The sequence below is a fragment of the Zalophus californianus genome, chromosome 7 (genome assembly GCF_009762305.2).
Source record: "Zalophus californianus isolate mZalCal1 chromosome 7, mZalCal1.pri.v2, whole genome shotgun sequence".
NCBI lineage: Eukaryota > Metazoa > Chordata > Mammalia > Carnivora > Otariidae > Zalophus > Zalophus californianus.
The window spans coordinates 118,250,439-118,266,485 of record NC_045601.1 but is presented as its reverse complement, the minus strand read 5'-3'; the positions used below and the strand labels follow the sequence as shown (position 1 = coordinate 118,266,485).

At 48.8% G+C, this 16,047-nt stretch overlaps 2 protein-coding genes across 5 annotated transcripts in view; one reads left to right on the top strand and one right to left on the bottom strand.

Moving 5' to 3' along the window:
- Positions 1-1,218: 1,218 nt before the first annotated feature.
- ZBTB12 (zinc finger and BTB domain containing 12) lies at positions 1,219-5,539 on the bottom strand. 4 transcript variants are annotated; one of them, XM_027603837.1, is made up of 2 exons: positions 5,210-5,539; positions 1,219-3,517 (listed from the first exon to the last, which is right to left on the bottom strand). In XM_027603837.1, the coding sequence occupies exon 2, from the start codon at positions 3,495-3,497 to the stop codon at positions 2,118-2,120; it is 1,380 nt and encodes a 459-aa protein (XP_027459638.1). In that variant the 5' UTR covers positions 3,498-3,517; positions 5,210-5,539; the 3' UTR covers positions 1,219-2,117. The 4 variants fall into 4 exon arrangements, with proteins under 4 accessions (XP_027459638.1, XP_027459636.1, XP_027459634.1 ...); XM_027603835.1 differs by lacking the exon at positions 5,210-5,539 and adding an exon at positions 5,077-5,186; XM_027603833.1 differs by lacking the exon at positions 5,210-5,539 and adding an exon at positions 4,608-5,183.
- Positions 3,564-16,047, top strand: part of C2 (complement C2) — a 52,157-nt gene continuing 39,673 nt past the window's right edge. The window contains exons 1-2 of the mRNA XM_027603812.1: positions 3,564-3,782; positions 11,516-11,624. Of these exons, the coding sequence (XP_027459613.1) occupies positions 11,571-11,624 (54 nt within the window). The 5' untranslated portion in view covers positions 3,564-3,782; positions 11,516-11,570. The remainder of the gene's footprint in view (positions 3,783-11,515; positions 11,625-16,047) is intronic.

Here is a 16,047-nt window from a genome sequence, read left to right as displayed (position 1 = left end):
CGCTTCGGAAATGGCAGTGGCTGTCCTAAGCTGGGGGCTGCAGGGGAGAATTCCTGCCAATCCCGGCGTCAGCTCAGCGGGGAGCCGAAGGTGAGGCACGCCTGGGTCCAGGTGTGGCTTCTCCATCCCCCGCCTGTTTTTAGGTAACGAAAGAAGTGTCTGACCCTCACGGCTCTGGGCAGCGGCTGTCTTTCCATTCTGGCCCGCCTATGCTTCTCCCGCCTCTGGGTGCTTTCTGGTTTCTGGGTCGCCAGATAGAAGAAGACTTGGGCTCAGTTTTGGCCTCGCTTCTCTAACGAGCAGGAAGGGGGCAGTGGGAACGCGCGGAGGACACCTTTGCTCGACTGCTTTTACCTTGCTGCTTCATGTTTCCTGGAGCAGCGTCCCCTTTTGAAAACCTGGGGCTAAATGTCTCTTCTGTTTATGCCAGACCTGTTACGCCACCATATGAACTAGGGATCCAAGTAAGCCCCCAGAGGCCCAAGAGTTATTACTGCCTGGTGACACTACTAAGTAACCTTTTTTTTTTGCCAAACACCTCACAAGCATAGTCAGGCACTACGCGGGTCATAAGCCCAGTTAACAGTGGAATTATGAATATTACACCAAGATATACAACCTTGATAGCATTATTTAGGGTACCATCCCTTTACGGATTACATTCTGGTCAAAGTTAAGAAAAAACCCTGTTATGATTTCACACGCAGTATTTGATAGAAACCCGTAGTTGGGCTATGGGGCACCTGAGGCCAATTCAAGGCCTTCTGGGAACTGTAGTTCTCTTTGGTTAAGAACTATTCCAGAGCTTTGTGGGACTTGTAGTCTTCTCCATACCCTAATCCAAGCATAGTGTTTTTTTAGCTTTTTCAGAGGACATGAACCTTTTCGTCAGAACATAAATGCCCAAACATAGGCTCCTGCTTACAATTTTGGTGGGCATAATGATCACCTTTATAGCTCATCCCTAAGGCTGATACCAAACTCTTGTAATAGAAGAGGAAGTTGTGTGTTACCACCATGGCCAATCACGGAACATAAGCGTGAGATACCTGCCAGATGCTGAGGTTGCAGAACTGGGAGGGTCCCCAGCCAGAGAAGCCCACTTGTCACGATCCCGTGCTCTTGTCAAGTCTCCTTCAGACATGGGACCTGCACGAGCTTTGCTGAGGATTGAGCAAATGCAATAAGGAGGGAGACGCTGTCTAGGGTGGGATAGTCATATACACGCAGTTGCCAGACAGAGTATAAAAAAAAAGGGTTTGGCTTTTTTTTTTAATTTATTTATTTTGTGGAAAACAAAAGCAGAAAAACTAAAACCCCAAACTCCAGAAAAAATCCTAAAAAATATGTTTTTTCTTAAAAAATACTGTATAAGTCTCTACTCCTCTCCCTCCCCCCCAACAGCCCTCCTTGTATCCTTTCATCTAAGTGCCCTACCCCCACCCCCGCCACTATTCATCCTTCTTGCTATTGTCCCCCACTTTTCCATATCTACCCAGGATGCTCACCCCCAAGTTCTCTTACCTGGCACCTGACATGGTTCTCCCTAGAGTTTCGGTGAGCCTTTACCCACAGTCCCATTCCCCCAGCATGCAAGAACTGTCTCCCCACTTCCTTTTCTGGGATTCAATAATCCTTTCCCCCTACCACTCCCTCTCCCAAGGATCTATTCTATGCAGGAGCATGTAAGCTGCCTCCTGCCAAATTCCCTCCCAATTCCCACCCACCCACCCCCCATCTCAAGAAATATCAGAACCTCTCCCTGGGCAGCCTTAACCAGGAATAAAGTATTTTCCTCTTTTTTTCTTCTCAATCTATAAGACCCTTTCCCTCCCTCCACATATCCATGCACCTCTAAGAGAAGAAAATTTTTCTCTGGGAGCCCATATCCCCTTGGCCTTCTCAAAGAACCCTCTCCTTCTTTTTTTTTTCTTCTGAAAAGACAGGGGTCTTCTCTCCAGGGAATCTTCAGTCCCTCCCTCAGGATGTGTCTGCTCAGGTTCCCCCAACCTACCTGCCTGTTCCCGACCCTCCCACCCCCCTGTTCTCCTGGGCCAGGGAGCTCCCTTCCCACTCAGCCCAGGGACCCCTGCCTCCTGGCTTCCGAGCCCGCCCCGCTAGCGGATGAGGACGTTGATCTCGGCCACGCTGGCCTCCAGCACGTTCTCTGCCGTTGTCTTGCCATGCTGCTCCTTGAGGTGCCGCCTAATGGCGGGCTTGTGAGCGAAGCGCACGTCGCAGTAGGAGCAGCGATAGGGCCTCGCTCCGGAGTGGAGGTTGAGGTGGTCGTGCAGCGTGGACTTCTGCGTGAAGCACTTGCCGCAGATGCCACAGGAGTGCGACTTGACGCCGCGGTGCACGTTCATGTGGCGGTTGAGGTTGCTGCTGTGGTTGAACTGCTTGCCGCAGCGTGGGCACATGAAGATGAAGTGCTGCGCCCGCATGTGGAAGACCAGCTTCTCCACGCCCTGGAACACTTCCGGGCACTTGGTGCACTTGATGTTCTTTAGGGGGTTTCCACTGGAAAAGCCCCCAGGCAGGGGTCCCCGGCTGCCCCCTGCCCCCAGGCTGCCCCCCGCCCCCCGGGCAGCCATAGCCACCGCTGCTGCCTCCACCAGGCCCGAGGTGGCCCCCACGCTGGCTCGGCCTCCGGGGATCAACAGCAAGCCCTCCCCTTCTGCATCCTCAGACAGGCTATAGCAAGCTTTCACTACACCCTGCGGTGGGGCCACAGTGCTGGGGGGCACGCTGCTCTGAGCCAGCTCTCCCAGGTGGCTGCCCACGGAACCTCCGATGCTCAGACCCCCTCCTAAACCTCCGGGAGGTTTGAGCCGGTGTGCCACCTCCAGGGCCGACTCCACCTTGACGATGCAGATGTCGGACACGTCCTCGTCCTCGTCCTCATCTTCTTCCTCGGCCTTCAGCTCCAGGTCCTCGTCCAGGGGAAACTCCAGTTTCACAGGCCGTAGAAGTGGAGGGGGCAGAGGGGGTGGGGGTGGGGGTTTGGGGGCTGGCTTTGGGGTCCTGGCAGGAGGGAGGAGGGATTTGGTGGCACTGACACTGCTCACAAGGCTGGCATCGCTGACCCCATCCTCTTTGAGGCCTATTTTGGGCTCAATGAACTGGCTGAGGGCGTTCCTGCATTTCTCCACCACGTGCTCCATCTGCAGGTAGGAGGCAGCCGTCAGGTAGTTGACGATGTCCCTGACAGCGAATTCCAGAGCGCCCGTGTAGCAGGAGAGGAGCAGGTCGGCCACGATGCGCGCACTGTGCATCAGGGAGACCTGCAGCTCAGAACTGGGGTTCAGCAGGAACTGGTCCCTCAGGAAAGGCGAGCAGGCGGCCAGGATGACCTTGTGGCCACGGAACTTGAGGCTGTCGGCCACAATGGTCACGTCGCAAAACCGCTCCTCTGCGCGGAGCTGGTTCATGTTCCGCAGAGTAGCGGCCTCGTGGCCGGGCAGCTGGAAGCGCAGGACTTCCACCCCAGAGGCCATTGTGGCGGGGGTGGGCAACCCTGGTTGGGAAGGAAACCGGTCAGAGACAAAGGTCTCTGGCTCTCCTAAGCCAAGGCTCCAGGCCCCTCGCCCCCATTCTTGCCCAGCCTCCCAGCTTCAGATCTCCCAGTCTTCAGGCCTCTTCCTCAGTTTCCCCAGTCCCTGGGGAAGCGCTGTCCCTCCGAGAGGACGGAGGCGTGGTTCCCGGGGGCGGGGCAGCGGCGTCCACACCCCCCAGCCCGACCGCCCGCGAGGACCGGGCGAGTCCGCGCGCCCACGGGGAAGGTAGGAAAAACCGGGAGCAGAGGCCTGGGGCTCTGGGCTCCCGGGTGGCCCGGGTTGCAGCCTCTTCTCACCCCGCCCCCTTTCCCCGCTGCTTCATTCCTCCGCCCCCCCTTTGCACGTTTGCACGCGCTTTTCACGTCCTCCCCCCGCCGCCTGCACGCTTCGTGCACGCCCCCCCCACGTTCATAGCTCCGTGGCACGCCCCCCCAGCCCCACGACCCTGAGTGCACGCGCCTCTCACCTGGCCCGGTTCCGCGTGCTGTTTTTTCCCCCCCTATTTCCCCCACCCCCCCCGGGGTCGGCAGCGCCCCCAAACACGGGCAGGGCCTGGGCAGCGCGCAGGCGCGGGGGTGCACGAGGCGCGCGCGCGGGGCCAGCTCCGCGTGGGCGTAAGGAGGGAGGGGCGGGGGCGGCTCGTGCAGTGTGTTCCAGGCCCCGCGCGCCTCGGCGTCGGCGAGAACTCGGGGAGGAGGAAGAGGGGAGGGAATTAAAGGAGCAGGATTCCCCCTTTCCCGACCCCCCTTTCTGCAGCAGGCCCCCCCCACACGGTTAAAGGGCCGGATAGCCTGGCCTCCCCTTTGGCCGGTATTATTTGTCCGCCAGAGCGGAAATACGTTCCACACCCCCCTTTCTCGCTCCCCCTCCTCTGTGCCTCCGGGCCCCGCGGCCCGTCTGCGCGTGCGTGCCAAGTGCCGCGCGGAGGCCCGCTTGCTCGGGCCCGCCCCCCGTTCCCGGCTGCCCGCGGCGCCCTCTGCTCCGCGCCCCCCAGCGCGCGCCCCCGCCTGCGCTCCCCGCCTGCCCCGCTCCCGCCGACGGTGCTGCCACCTGCTCGCAGGGGTGGTGCCGCTGTGGCCCAGCTGTGCTGTGCGGGACAGGGCTGCAATCGCAGCCCCTCCCAGGGACCCAGACCGCCCCACGGCTATCGGAGCTGTTGGTCGCTGTTGCCCACGCGGTGCATCCTCTTGCGTATGCTCACAGTCCCTCTGGCCACGCTTCAAGACTCTTTCAACTCTTCCGAAGCTAGTCACCACCCCAGCCCTCCTGGCCTGAACGAAGTTTTAACTTCCTATACAAACAATCCAGTGCCCTCCACTTTCCTCTGTCTCACGATAGTGTAACATCACACCCATCCGACCTTCCCCTCCATTCTTAGAATTGATCCTACTTCGTGGCAAGGCAAACGTCCTCCGCTTGTGTGTACTGTGATGACCTTGCCCATTTCACCCCTACTGTATAATTAGCCCTAGTACTAATTCTTCTAATTGTGCGATTATTTGTATCAGTACGATTTTACCATCTTTAATCTTTCCTACTGCCGCTGTCCTTCCGATGGCGGGGCTGGCAAGGTCAGAGCTACATCGCCCTAAACAAAACCTCTCCTCAACTCTGCACCTCTGCCTTCTCTTTCTCTGTCACTCCCAACTAACCTGCGGTCTCCACAGCTTCGCCAACAGCATTTATTAACACCTTGGAGATTGCCCTGCCCCTTTTCCTGCACACTCACTTCCCTACCCATCCAAGTCCAGGTGAAAAAGCCCCTCCTTCCCATTGGTTGGATTGGTTGGTTACATACTCCAGGAGATTAGAGCATTTCTCTTACACAACAATTTTGAGGAAACTGCTTGTTAAATAATGGGTTCAATATCTGGTTTCCCCCGTTAGATTGTAAACTTTTTTTTTTTTAAGATTTTTATTTATTTATTTGACAGAGAGAGACACAGTGAGAGAGGGAACACAAGCAGGGTGAGTGGGAGAGGGAGAAGCAGGCTTCCCGTGGAGCAGGGAGCCGGATGTGGGGCCTGATCCCAGGACCCTGGGATCATGACCTGAGCCGAAGGCAGACGCTTAACGACTGAGCCACCCAGGCGCCCCGATTGTAAACTTCTTGATTGCAGGAATTATGTCATGGGTTATATTTTGCAAATAAAAGGCATGCAATAAATGACTGACTGCTGAAGTCATTCCTTTTCAGCTCAGCCAGCATCCACCCAGAAAAAGTTTGTTTCTGACTTAAATTGAATTCCTGAACTCAAAGGGATGACCTTTGGTGGGAGAGTGGGGGCAGTATTTAGTGGTACTTGACTCTTGCCTTTCCCTTTTAAATTCTTTGCCTTTTATGCCTCCACCCAGTTCTCTTTATTCTAAAATGCCCTCTTTGTAGAAATCTCCTTTGTAGTCAGGCCGTATAAATCTGAGAAAGAACTTTGGCTTTTGTGTCAGACACACCTAGGCTCAAAGCCATATTCCACTACCTTTTTTTTTTTTTTTAAGATTTATTTATTTATTGTAGAGGAGGGAGAGGCAGAGAGAGGGGGTGGAGAGAGAGAATCTCAAGCAGATTCCCTGCTGAGCATGAAACCCTACCCCGGGCTCGATCCCAGGACCCTGAGATCATGACCTGAACTGAAATCAAGAGTTGGACATTCAACCAACTGAGTCACCCAGGTGCCCCCATATTCCATTACTTTTTAAAAGAGGACCCTTGGGCAAGTTACTTGATTTTCTGAATCACAGCATCTTTGTCTTTGAATTGGAGACCCTGATTTTTCACAGGGCTAATGTGAGGTGTAAGGGAGCCTGGCAAACAGTAGGTGCTAGAAGAGATAGCTCTCTTCCCCTTTGCCTAATTTGGAGACAGACTACAAAATCTTCAAAAGAACTTTAGCTGGATATTCTGTTTCCCTGTCTCATCTCTTCTCTCCCTCATTGCCAAACTTCTCAAAAGAACAGTTCACACTCCAGTGAAATCAGAAATATAAAGGCTGTCAAAGTAAGAACTGAAGTTTGTAAAACTTTGTATCCTGTCACCTTCTTGCTACGTCTTCTTTCTAGGGGAGTGTGAATGGGACGAGGGGCCTCATCTCAGCTTGGAATTTAAGACAGGTTCTTGGTGGCAGGTAGAGCTGAGAGCTGATGAGTCCTTCAAGTGCCAGGCCCCTCCAGTTACAGTTTTATATGGAAACAAACCGTAGTGCACAAGGCTGTCTTCTCCTGTGCAGCCTGGTGGGGAGATGCTGTAGGGGCTATTTTCCCACATAGCCCATGTAGGGGTATCTAGATCCTTGTCCCTTGGTCACAGACTTCTGCTAGTGTGGGATGAGGGGCCCTCCTGTCCCTGGCTTGCAGTACTAAACTCCCTGGCATAGTGTCAAGGATGGGTAAATTCAGGATTCTTAGTGGGCTTGAGAAATAAAGTCTGACTAGGGAGCGAGAAACAAGTAGGAGACAGAAGGTCTAGGCTCTAGTTCAGGTTGGAGGCCATCAAGGTCCCAGAGGTTTCAGTATTCTCTTCAAGAAATGGAAGGAGGCACCTGGGTGGCTCAGTCAGTTAAGCGTCTGCCTTTGGCTCAGGTCATGATCCCTGGAGCCTGCATCGGGCTCCTTGCTCAGCCCGGAGTCTGCTTCTCCCTCTCTCTCTGCCCCCTGCTCATGCCCACCCCCCCCCCCATTAAATGAATAAAATCTTTAAAAAAAAAAAAAAGGAGGGGTTGTCCTATGAAGTCTCTTTCAGCCCTGAGTCTTTAAAAGTTCAATCTGAAGAGAGGTGTGTGTATTTTTGTGTCTATGTATGGGAGAAGTGATGGAGGACTAGCTAGCTCGTGGCTTAGAGAACCACTCCTGGTTACTGATGGAGGCCAGCAGTGGTCTAGATAATCCCAAACAGGAAGGGTTACATGTTTCTCTGGGGCGTTCAAGGTAGTTCTGGCAGTGGGTGTACTTTTGCCATATGCTTAGCCTAGACTGGAATTAGTATATTCCTTGAGCTACCAATAGGAAATATTGGACTTAAATCCATAGGCTGATAAAACTTTTCCTGTATTACAATAAAACCTCCAAAATCTCTTCCTCTCTTTGACTCACACTCAGCTCTACCCTCACTGTAAGAACCCTGAGTCCTGCTCTGCTGCTCCCTCGGTCTTCTTGTTGCCTGAGCAACTGACTTCCAGGCCTGTGGCACCTGGCTCAGGTCATCCTCTCAGACCCGCCAGTGTCCATGCAGGTGACCTAATCCACACCCCAATTAAAAAATAAATTGTCCGGTTTATTTTATGCTTTCTTAGAGTCATTTGCATGGTTCAACATTCAAAAAGTATATTTTATTTTATTTTTTTAAAAGATTTTATTTATTTGAGAGAGAGAGAATGAGAGAGAGAGAGCACATGAAGGGGGGGAGGGTTAGGGGGAGAAGCAGACTCCCCACTGAGCAGGCACCCTATGTGGGACTTGATCCTGAGACTCCAGGATCATGATGAGAGCCAAAGGCAACCACTGAACCAGCTGAGCCACCCAGGCACCCTCAAAAAACATATTTTATTGAACAGAAAGAGAATCAATACCAGATGGGGATTACTTGCTTGATTATCAAGAGAATATGTTTGATATTCATTTGGGAGAACATTTTTTCGTCTTTAAATTTTTTATTGTTATGTTAATCACCATACATTACATCATTAGTTTTTTTTTAAATTTTTAAATTCTTTTTTAAAAATATTTTATTTATTTATTCATGAGAGACAGAGGGAGAGAGAGAGAGAGGGAGAGAGAGAGAGAGAAGCAGAGGGAGAAGCAGGCTCCCAAGGAGCAGGGAGCCTGATGCAGGACTCGATCCCTGGGATCATGACCTGAGCCGAAGGCAGACACTTAACCATCTGAGCCACCCAGGCGCCCGCATCATTAGTTTTTGATGTAGGGTTCCATGATTCATTGTTTGTGCATAACACCCAGTGCTCCACGCAGAACGTGCCCTCTTTAATACCCATCACCAGGCTAACCCATCCCCCCACCCCCTCCCCTCTAGAACCCTCAGTTTGTTTTTCAGAGTCCATCGTCTCTCATGGTTCGTCTCCCTATTCAATTCCCCCCCTTCATTCTTCCCCTCCTATTATGTTCTTCTTCTTTTTTTTTCTTAACATATATTGCATTATTTGTTTCAGAGGTACAGATCTGTGATTCAACAGTCTTGCACAATTCACAGCGCTCACCATAGCACATACCCTCCCCAATGTCTATCACCCAGCCACCCCATCCCTCCCATCCCACCCCCACTCCAGCAACCCTCAGTTTGTTTCCTAAAATTAAGAATTCCTCATATCAATGAGATCATATGATACATGTCTTTCTCTGATTGACTTATTTCACTCAGCATAACACCCCCCAGTTCCATCCACGTCGTTGCAAATGGCAAGATCTCATTCCTTTTGATGGCTGCATAATATTCCATTGTAAATATATACCACATCTTCTTTATCCATTCATCTGTCGATGGACATCTTGGCTCTTTCCACAGTTTGGCTATTGTGGACATTGCTGCTATAAACATTGGGGTGCACGTACCCCTATGGATCCCTACATTTGTATCTTTGGGGTAAATACCCAGTAGTGCAATTGCTGGATCGTATGGTAGCTCTATTTTCAACTTTTTGAGGAACCTCCATACTGTTTTCCAGAGTGGTTGCACCAGCTTGCATTCCCACCAACAGTGTAGGAGGGTTCCCCTTTCTCCGCGTCCCTGCCAACATCTGTCGTTTCCTGACTTGTTAATTTTAGCCATTCTGACTGGTGTGAGGTGGTATCTCATTGAGGTTTTGATTTGGATTTCCCTGATGCTGAGCGATGTTGAGCACTTTTTCATGTGTCTGTTGGCCATTTGGATGTCTTCTTTGGAAGAATGTCTGTTCATGTCTTCTGCCCATTTCTTAATTGGATTATTTATTCTTTGGGTGTTGAGTTTGATAAGTTCTTTATAGATTTTGGATACTAGCCCTTTATCTGATATGTCATTTGCAAATATCTTTCATTTGGGAGAACATTTTTACCGTGGTGGGGAATAAGGACTCATAAGCACATGATAAAAAAAAAAATCTATCACCTTGGGAATTCTGGCCAATGAAATTGCTCAAGCAAAAGTAGCTCAACAAAAATCATTAGACTCCTTGGCCTGGGTAGTTCTGGACAGTAGAATGGCCTTAGATTATATTTTGGCAGAACAGGGAGGGATATGCAAGGTAATTAACTCTTCCTGCTGCATTTACATTAATTCTTCAGCTGAAGTAGAAATCCGCCTAGACAAGATTAGAGAACAAGCCACTTGGCTGCAACAAATTGCTGCTGAAATCCCAGGAACAGAATGGAATTGGTTTTCTGGTCTGTTTTTCTGGATTCCTCAAGGAATTTGATCAATACTCTGGGCAATAACCCAAGTGGGATTATCTATCTCGACTGTGCTTTTTATGATTTATCTACTCATAAATGTGGCATGAGTTCCTGCTCAAAAGCAGCAAAAGCAGGAATTAACTTAATGGTTGTCCAAAGCTTTGAAGTTAGGCCAGGCCAGAGGACTTACAGTTAGGAGCAAACCAGTTTCATTCCTCTAATCCTGATCTTCACCCCTCTTCAGCAGGAACTAGCTAGAGTTCCTATACCTCAAGACTGAGGACTGACTAAAGACTGGGGCGGGGGCACTGAGACTGGGGATGCAAATTCCCACAGACCCCACGGTTTAGACATAGCTGCCTCTGACCAGCCATGTAGCCCGTAGTTACTGTTAAAGAAACCTGTAAGATTGCCTCAGGAAATCACATTCTGTTGCCTCCTGAAAAGTCTGTGGGATGCTGTTCTGCCTGAGATGATAAACATCATGTGCCACATTTGCAAGAAAAGAGATAATAGTTTGCAGCTTAGTAATAGTCACAGGATTTAAAACTTCTGCCTTTGTACTCTAGAGGTGACATCACTAAACATAATCTGCCGAGAATGTTTTGCAGTTCCAGGCCCCTAAAGAGGAACAAACAGGCCCCTGCTGCAGAACGACCACCTCACTACAAATCGCACCAAAACCAGACAAGGAGATGCCAAACAGGAGAAGATGATCAGAAAGGAAATATTATACTCGACCTAATAGCCAATCAATCAGCATGATCCAAGACCCTTACCCTGAATTTTCACCCTTTATTTTATTATTTTATTTTTTTGTTTTTAAGATTTTATTTATTTATTTGACACAGAGAGAGCGTGAGCTGGGGAGGAGCAAGGGGAGGGGGAGAAGCAGGCTCTCGCTGAACAGGGAGCCCGATGCGGGGCTCCGTCCCAGGGCCCTAGGATCATGACCTGAGCTGAAGGCAGATGCTTAACTGCCTGAGCCACCTAGGCACCCTTATTTTATTTTTTAAAAGATTTTATTTATTTATTAGAGAGAGAGAGAGAGTACGAGCTGGGGTCGGAGGGGCAGAGGGAGAGGGAGAAGCGGGCTCCCCACCGAGCAGGAAGCCCAACTCAGGGTTGATCCCAGGACCCCCTGATCATGACCCAAGCCAAAGGCAGCCACTTAACCAACCGAGCCACCAAGGAACCCCTGAATTTTCACCCTTTAAAAACCCCTGCTTGGAAGCCGGTGGGGAGCTTAGGCCTCTGAGCATTAGCTCTCTGTTCTCCTGGGTGATGCCACACCAATAAATGGCCTATTTTTCTTCACTCCAAAAACAAACAAAACCAAAACCCAAAAGTAACCAAAACAAAACCCCCCAAAAACAAACAACCAACTAAACAAAACAAAAGCCAAAACCCCCAAACCCACAAAATTCAGAAAGTGTAAAAGGGTACATACTGAAAGGCCTCCCGCTACCTCCCCACCCAGTTCCCCTGCCCTCCGGCCACCAATATTACTGGTTTCTTCAAAGTTGCTTGACCTGCTGACAACTTTTATCTTCACTCCATTTCATCCACTTTCTTGCCAGGCTCGCCCTCTGGTGATTGACAGCATCTGGAACTTCCTCCTTTCTGAAATTTGGAATGCCAGTGCACCATTCTCTGAGTAGCCCTTGGATCTCTCCCTCTTGCGGGGCAGTGAGTATACCTGCCCCACTCCCCAGGGAGACCTCCAGGCATCTTGTCTTCCCCTTTCTCCCTGTCCAGCCAGGAGAGCACTCACGTGCAGCACTCAGCTGCTATGACGTAGTGGCACCCTTCAGTTGGGTTCTTGGTGCCCCTTGGTGCACTTGGAAGAACCCCTCTGCCCCCTCTCCTGAGCCCCCACCCTTCTCCCGATCCCCTTCTCGCAGCAGACTGAAGTGCCCTCCTTCACACTCCAAACATCTCTTTCTTTGCTCATCCTTATTTCCCTTTCCTTAATTTCAGAGCCTGTTGAAAGCCCATCCATCCTTCTTACATCCTTCTTTTTTTTTTTTTTTTAAAGATTTAATTTATTTATTTGTCAGAGTGAGAGAGTACAAACGGGGGAGTGGCAGGCAGAGGTAGAAGCAGGCTCTCTGCTGAGCAGGGAGCCAATGCGGGGCTTGATCCCAGGACCCTGGGATCAGGACCTGAGCTGAAGGCAGACGCTTAACTGACTGAGCCACCCAGGCGTCACCCTACATCCCATTCTTAACCTTGCTTTGTTCCTTGCCCTCCTGGGCTTTATACGCGCCTCTTTATTTTAAACCCAGACAAGCCTTTGCTGCCTTAAAAGAAAAAATCCTTCTTCAGCCTGGTCCCTCTTGGCTGCCACCACATCTTACCTTACCCTTCTCAGTGCAGCCAGCATTCCGACTGTCCCCCAGGCCTTCGTGCTCATCCTGTCTCCTAAGAATATATATTGTGAATACATTATACACATAGAAGAACGTATAAAATGAGCATGTAGGGTGCCTGGGTGGCTCAGTTGGTTGGGCGGCTGCCTTCGGTTCAGGTCATAATCTTGGAGTCCCGGGATCGAGTCCCGCATCGGGCTCCCTGCTCGGCGGGGAGTCTGCTTCTCCCTCTGCCCCTCCCCCCTCTCATGTGCTCTCTGTCTCTCATTCTCTCTCTCAAATAAATAAATAAAATCTTAAAAAAAATGAGCATGTATAGTTAAAGACAAATGAAACAGGGGCACCTGGGTGGCGCAGTTGGTTAAGCATCTGCCTTCAGCTCAGGTCATGATCTCAGGGTCTTGGGATCGAGCCCCACATCGGGCTCCGTGCTCATCAGGAGCCTGCTTCTCCCTTTCCCTTTGCTGCTCCCCCTGCTTGTGCTCTCTTGCTCATGCACTCTCTCAAGTAAATAAATAAAATATTTAAAAAAAATGAAATAGAATACCTGGGCACCTGACCACAGCTTAAGAAATAAATTCCCAGGACCTTTGATGTCCTGTGGGCTCCACACTAACTGCATCCCTCTCCCTTCCTGCAGGATGACCTCTACCCTGAATTTCTTAAATATATGTCCATTTCTTGTCTTCATAATTTCACTATCTATGCATGTTGTAGGTATTCCTAAATAGCATGCTGTTTAGCTTCCATCTTCATATAGATGGAATCATATGTTATGTATTTTTTTCTGGAGCAGGCTTTTTAACTCATTCTGATTTTGTTGGGTTGTATAGTTGTAATTCATTCACTTTCGTTCTATTGCATGCTTACACCACAATTAATTAATCCTTTGTCCTGCTGATGGACATTTGCTTTGTTTAAAGATTTATTTATTTGAGAGAGAGAGAGAGCAAGAGCAAGCAGGGAGGGCGGCAGAGGGAGAGGGAGAGAGAATCTCCAGCAGACTCCCTGTTGAGCATGGAGCCTGATACGGGGCTCAATCTCACAATCCTGAGATCATGACCTGAGCTGAAATCAAGAGTCGGACACTCAACTGACTGAGCCACCCAGGCGCCCCACATTTGTGTTGTTTAAACTGGTGGTTATCATAACAATGCTTCTGTGAGCTCTCTTTTACTCTTCTCTGAGTGGGACATGTAAGCTTTTCCGGGCAGCAGGCTTCAAACTAGGGACCTATATCTCTGTAGTGCAGGAGGACTGTCCAAGGAGTAGGTGGACCTGGATGGATGTAAGGGAACCCTTTTCAGATCTGACTCTCCCAAAAGGCGTAGGGTCCTGAGGAGACCCCTGTGAAGGAAAAACACGTGCCCCATCCCCTTGCCCAGCCCTCCCTTACCACAGAAACTAGGCCCCAGGGGCATTCAAGAGGGTCAAAACACCAGGGCACCAAAGGGACAGTTCCAGAATCTGTGTTGGTTCTGAGAAAGTGAGTGACCTAGCGACATCATTCTGCAAGTCAGCTACTTTCTCCGTCCTTTCAACAAAGTTGAGTGTTAGCTGATTTATTATTTTATCCTTTTTATTATTGAGGTGAAATCGATATAACATAAAATTAACCATTTGAAGTGAACAATTTAGTGGCATTTAGTGCATTCACAATGTTGTGCAACCACCACCTCTATCCACCTCTATCTTGTTCCAAAACATTTTCATCACCCCAGAAGAAACCTATACCCACTAAACAGTGCTCCCTTCCTCCCTCCAGCTCTCAGCAACCCCCAGTAGGTATCCTGTTTCTCTGGAACTATCTATTCTGGATATCTTGTGTAAATGGAATCATGCACTATGTGGCCCCGGATCCGGCTTCTTTCACATGGTGTAATGCATGTTCATGCATGCTGCAACGTGGATCGATACTCCCTCCCTTCAATGGCCGACTGATATTCCAGTGTATGGATATACCACAACTGGTTTGTTCATTCCTCCGTTGATGGATGTTTGGCATTGCCACCTTTTGGCAATTGTGAATAGTGCTGCTATGCCCATGTATTTGTTGAGTACCTGTTTTTAGTTTTTTGGGGGTATGCACCTAGTTTTTTGGGGGTGTTGGATTTCTGAGTAGTTCCATATTTAACTTTGGAGGAACCACCAAACAGTTTTCCACGGCCGCTGAACCATTCTGTATTCCCACCAGCACATTGTATGAGGATCCCAATTTCTCCACATCTTAGCTATCACTTATTTTCCATATATATATGTATTTTAAGCCATCCCAGTGGGTATGAAATGGTAGCTCATTTTGGTTTTGATTTGTATTTCCCTAATGACTCACAATGTTGAGTATTTTTTCAGGTGGTTGTTGGTGTCACTTGTATTTCTTCTCTGAGAAATATCAATTCAAGTCCTTTGACCATTTTTAAATTTAATTGTTTGCCTTTTTGTTGTTGAATTGTAAGTGTTGTTTATATATTGTGGATACTAGATTCTTATAAGATACACGATTTACAAATATTTTCTCCCATTCTGTAGGTTGTCTTGTTTACTTTCTTGATGAAATGTCTTTAGATTGGGGCACCTGGCTGGCTCAGTCAGCAGAGTGTGCAACTCTTGATGAGTTCAAGTTGCATGTTGGGTATAGAGCTTACTAAAAAAAAAAAAATAGTAATAAAGTGTTTAGAAGTACAAATATTTTATTTTTTTAAGATTTTATTTATTTGACAGAGAGAGACACAGCGAGAGAGGGAACACAAGCGGAGGCAGAGGGAGAGGGAGAAGCAGACTCCCCACTGAACAGGGAGCCCAATGTGGGGCTCGATCCCAGGACTCTGGGATCATGACCTGAGCCGAAGGCAGATGCTTAACGACTGAGCCACCCAGGCGCCCCTAGAAGTACAAATATGTTAAATTTTGGTGATGTCCAACTATTTTTCCTTTTGTTGCTTGTGCTTTTGGTGTCCATATCTAAGGAACAATCACCAAGGGGTGCCTGGCAGTCTCAATCAGAAGAGTGTGCAACTCTTGATCTCAGGGTCATGAGTTCAAGCTCCACATTGTGTGTAGATTACTAAAAAAAATAAATAAACTTAAAAAAAATCACCAAATCCAAGGTTGTGAACTTCTAACCGTTCTTAAACTCTTGTATTTAGGTTGTTGAACCATTTTGAGTTAATTTTTGTATACATTGTGAGATAGGGGTTTGACGTCTTTCTTTTGCATGTGGATATCTGGTTTTCTAGCACCATTTGTTGAGGAGACCAGCTGATTGATTTTTGATGGTAAGTCACTGTGTTTTGGTATATAACATCATATGATTTCAAAGAACTTAGTGACATTGCTATGACAAAACTTCCATTTACATCTACATATTTATGGGAGCAAAATTTTCAGTTCTTAAATCTATAAAAATGAAAACTAGGGGGATGCCTGGGTGGCTCAGTCGGTTGGGCATCTGCCTTTGGCTTGGGTCATGATCCCAGGGTCCTGGGATTGGGTCCCGTGTCGGGTTCCTTGCTTGGCGGGGAGCCTGCTTCTCCCTCTGCCTGCCACTCCCCTTGCTTGTGCTCTCTTTCTCTGACAATAAATAAATAAAATCTTAAAAAAAAATGAAAACTAGGAATAGAATTCATGCTGAATCTTGTCTAATTCTAGCCATAATGTTCATTCATGTAGTTCATAAATACATGAACTAATTGAAAAGAAAGTGGCCCAACCATCTTATTTAGAATTGTACTTCTTTTTAA

Coding starts and splice junctions, on each gene's coding strand:
- ZBTB12 (XM_027603837.1), bottom strand. CDS start 3,497: ATGGCCTCTGGGGTGGAAGTCCTGCGCTTCCAGCTGCCCGGCCACGAG.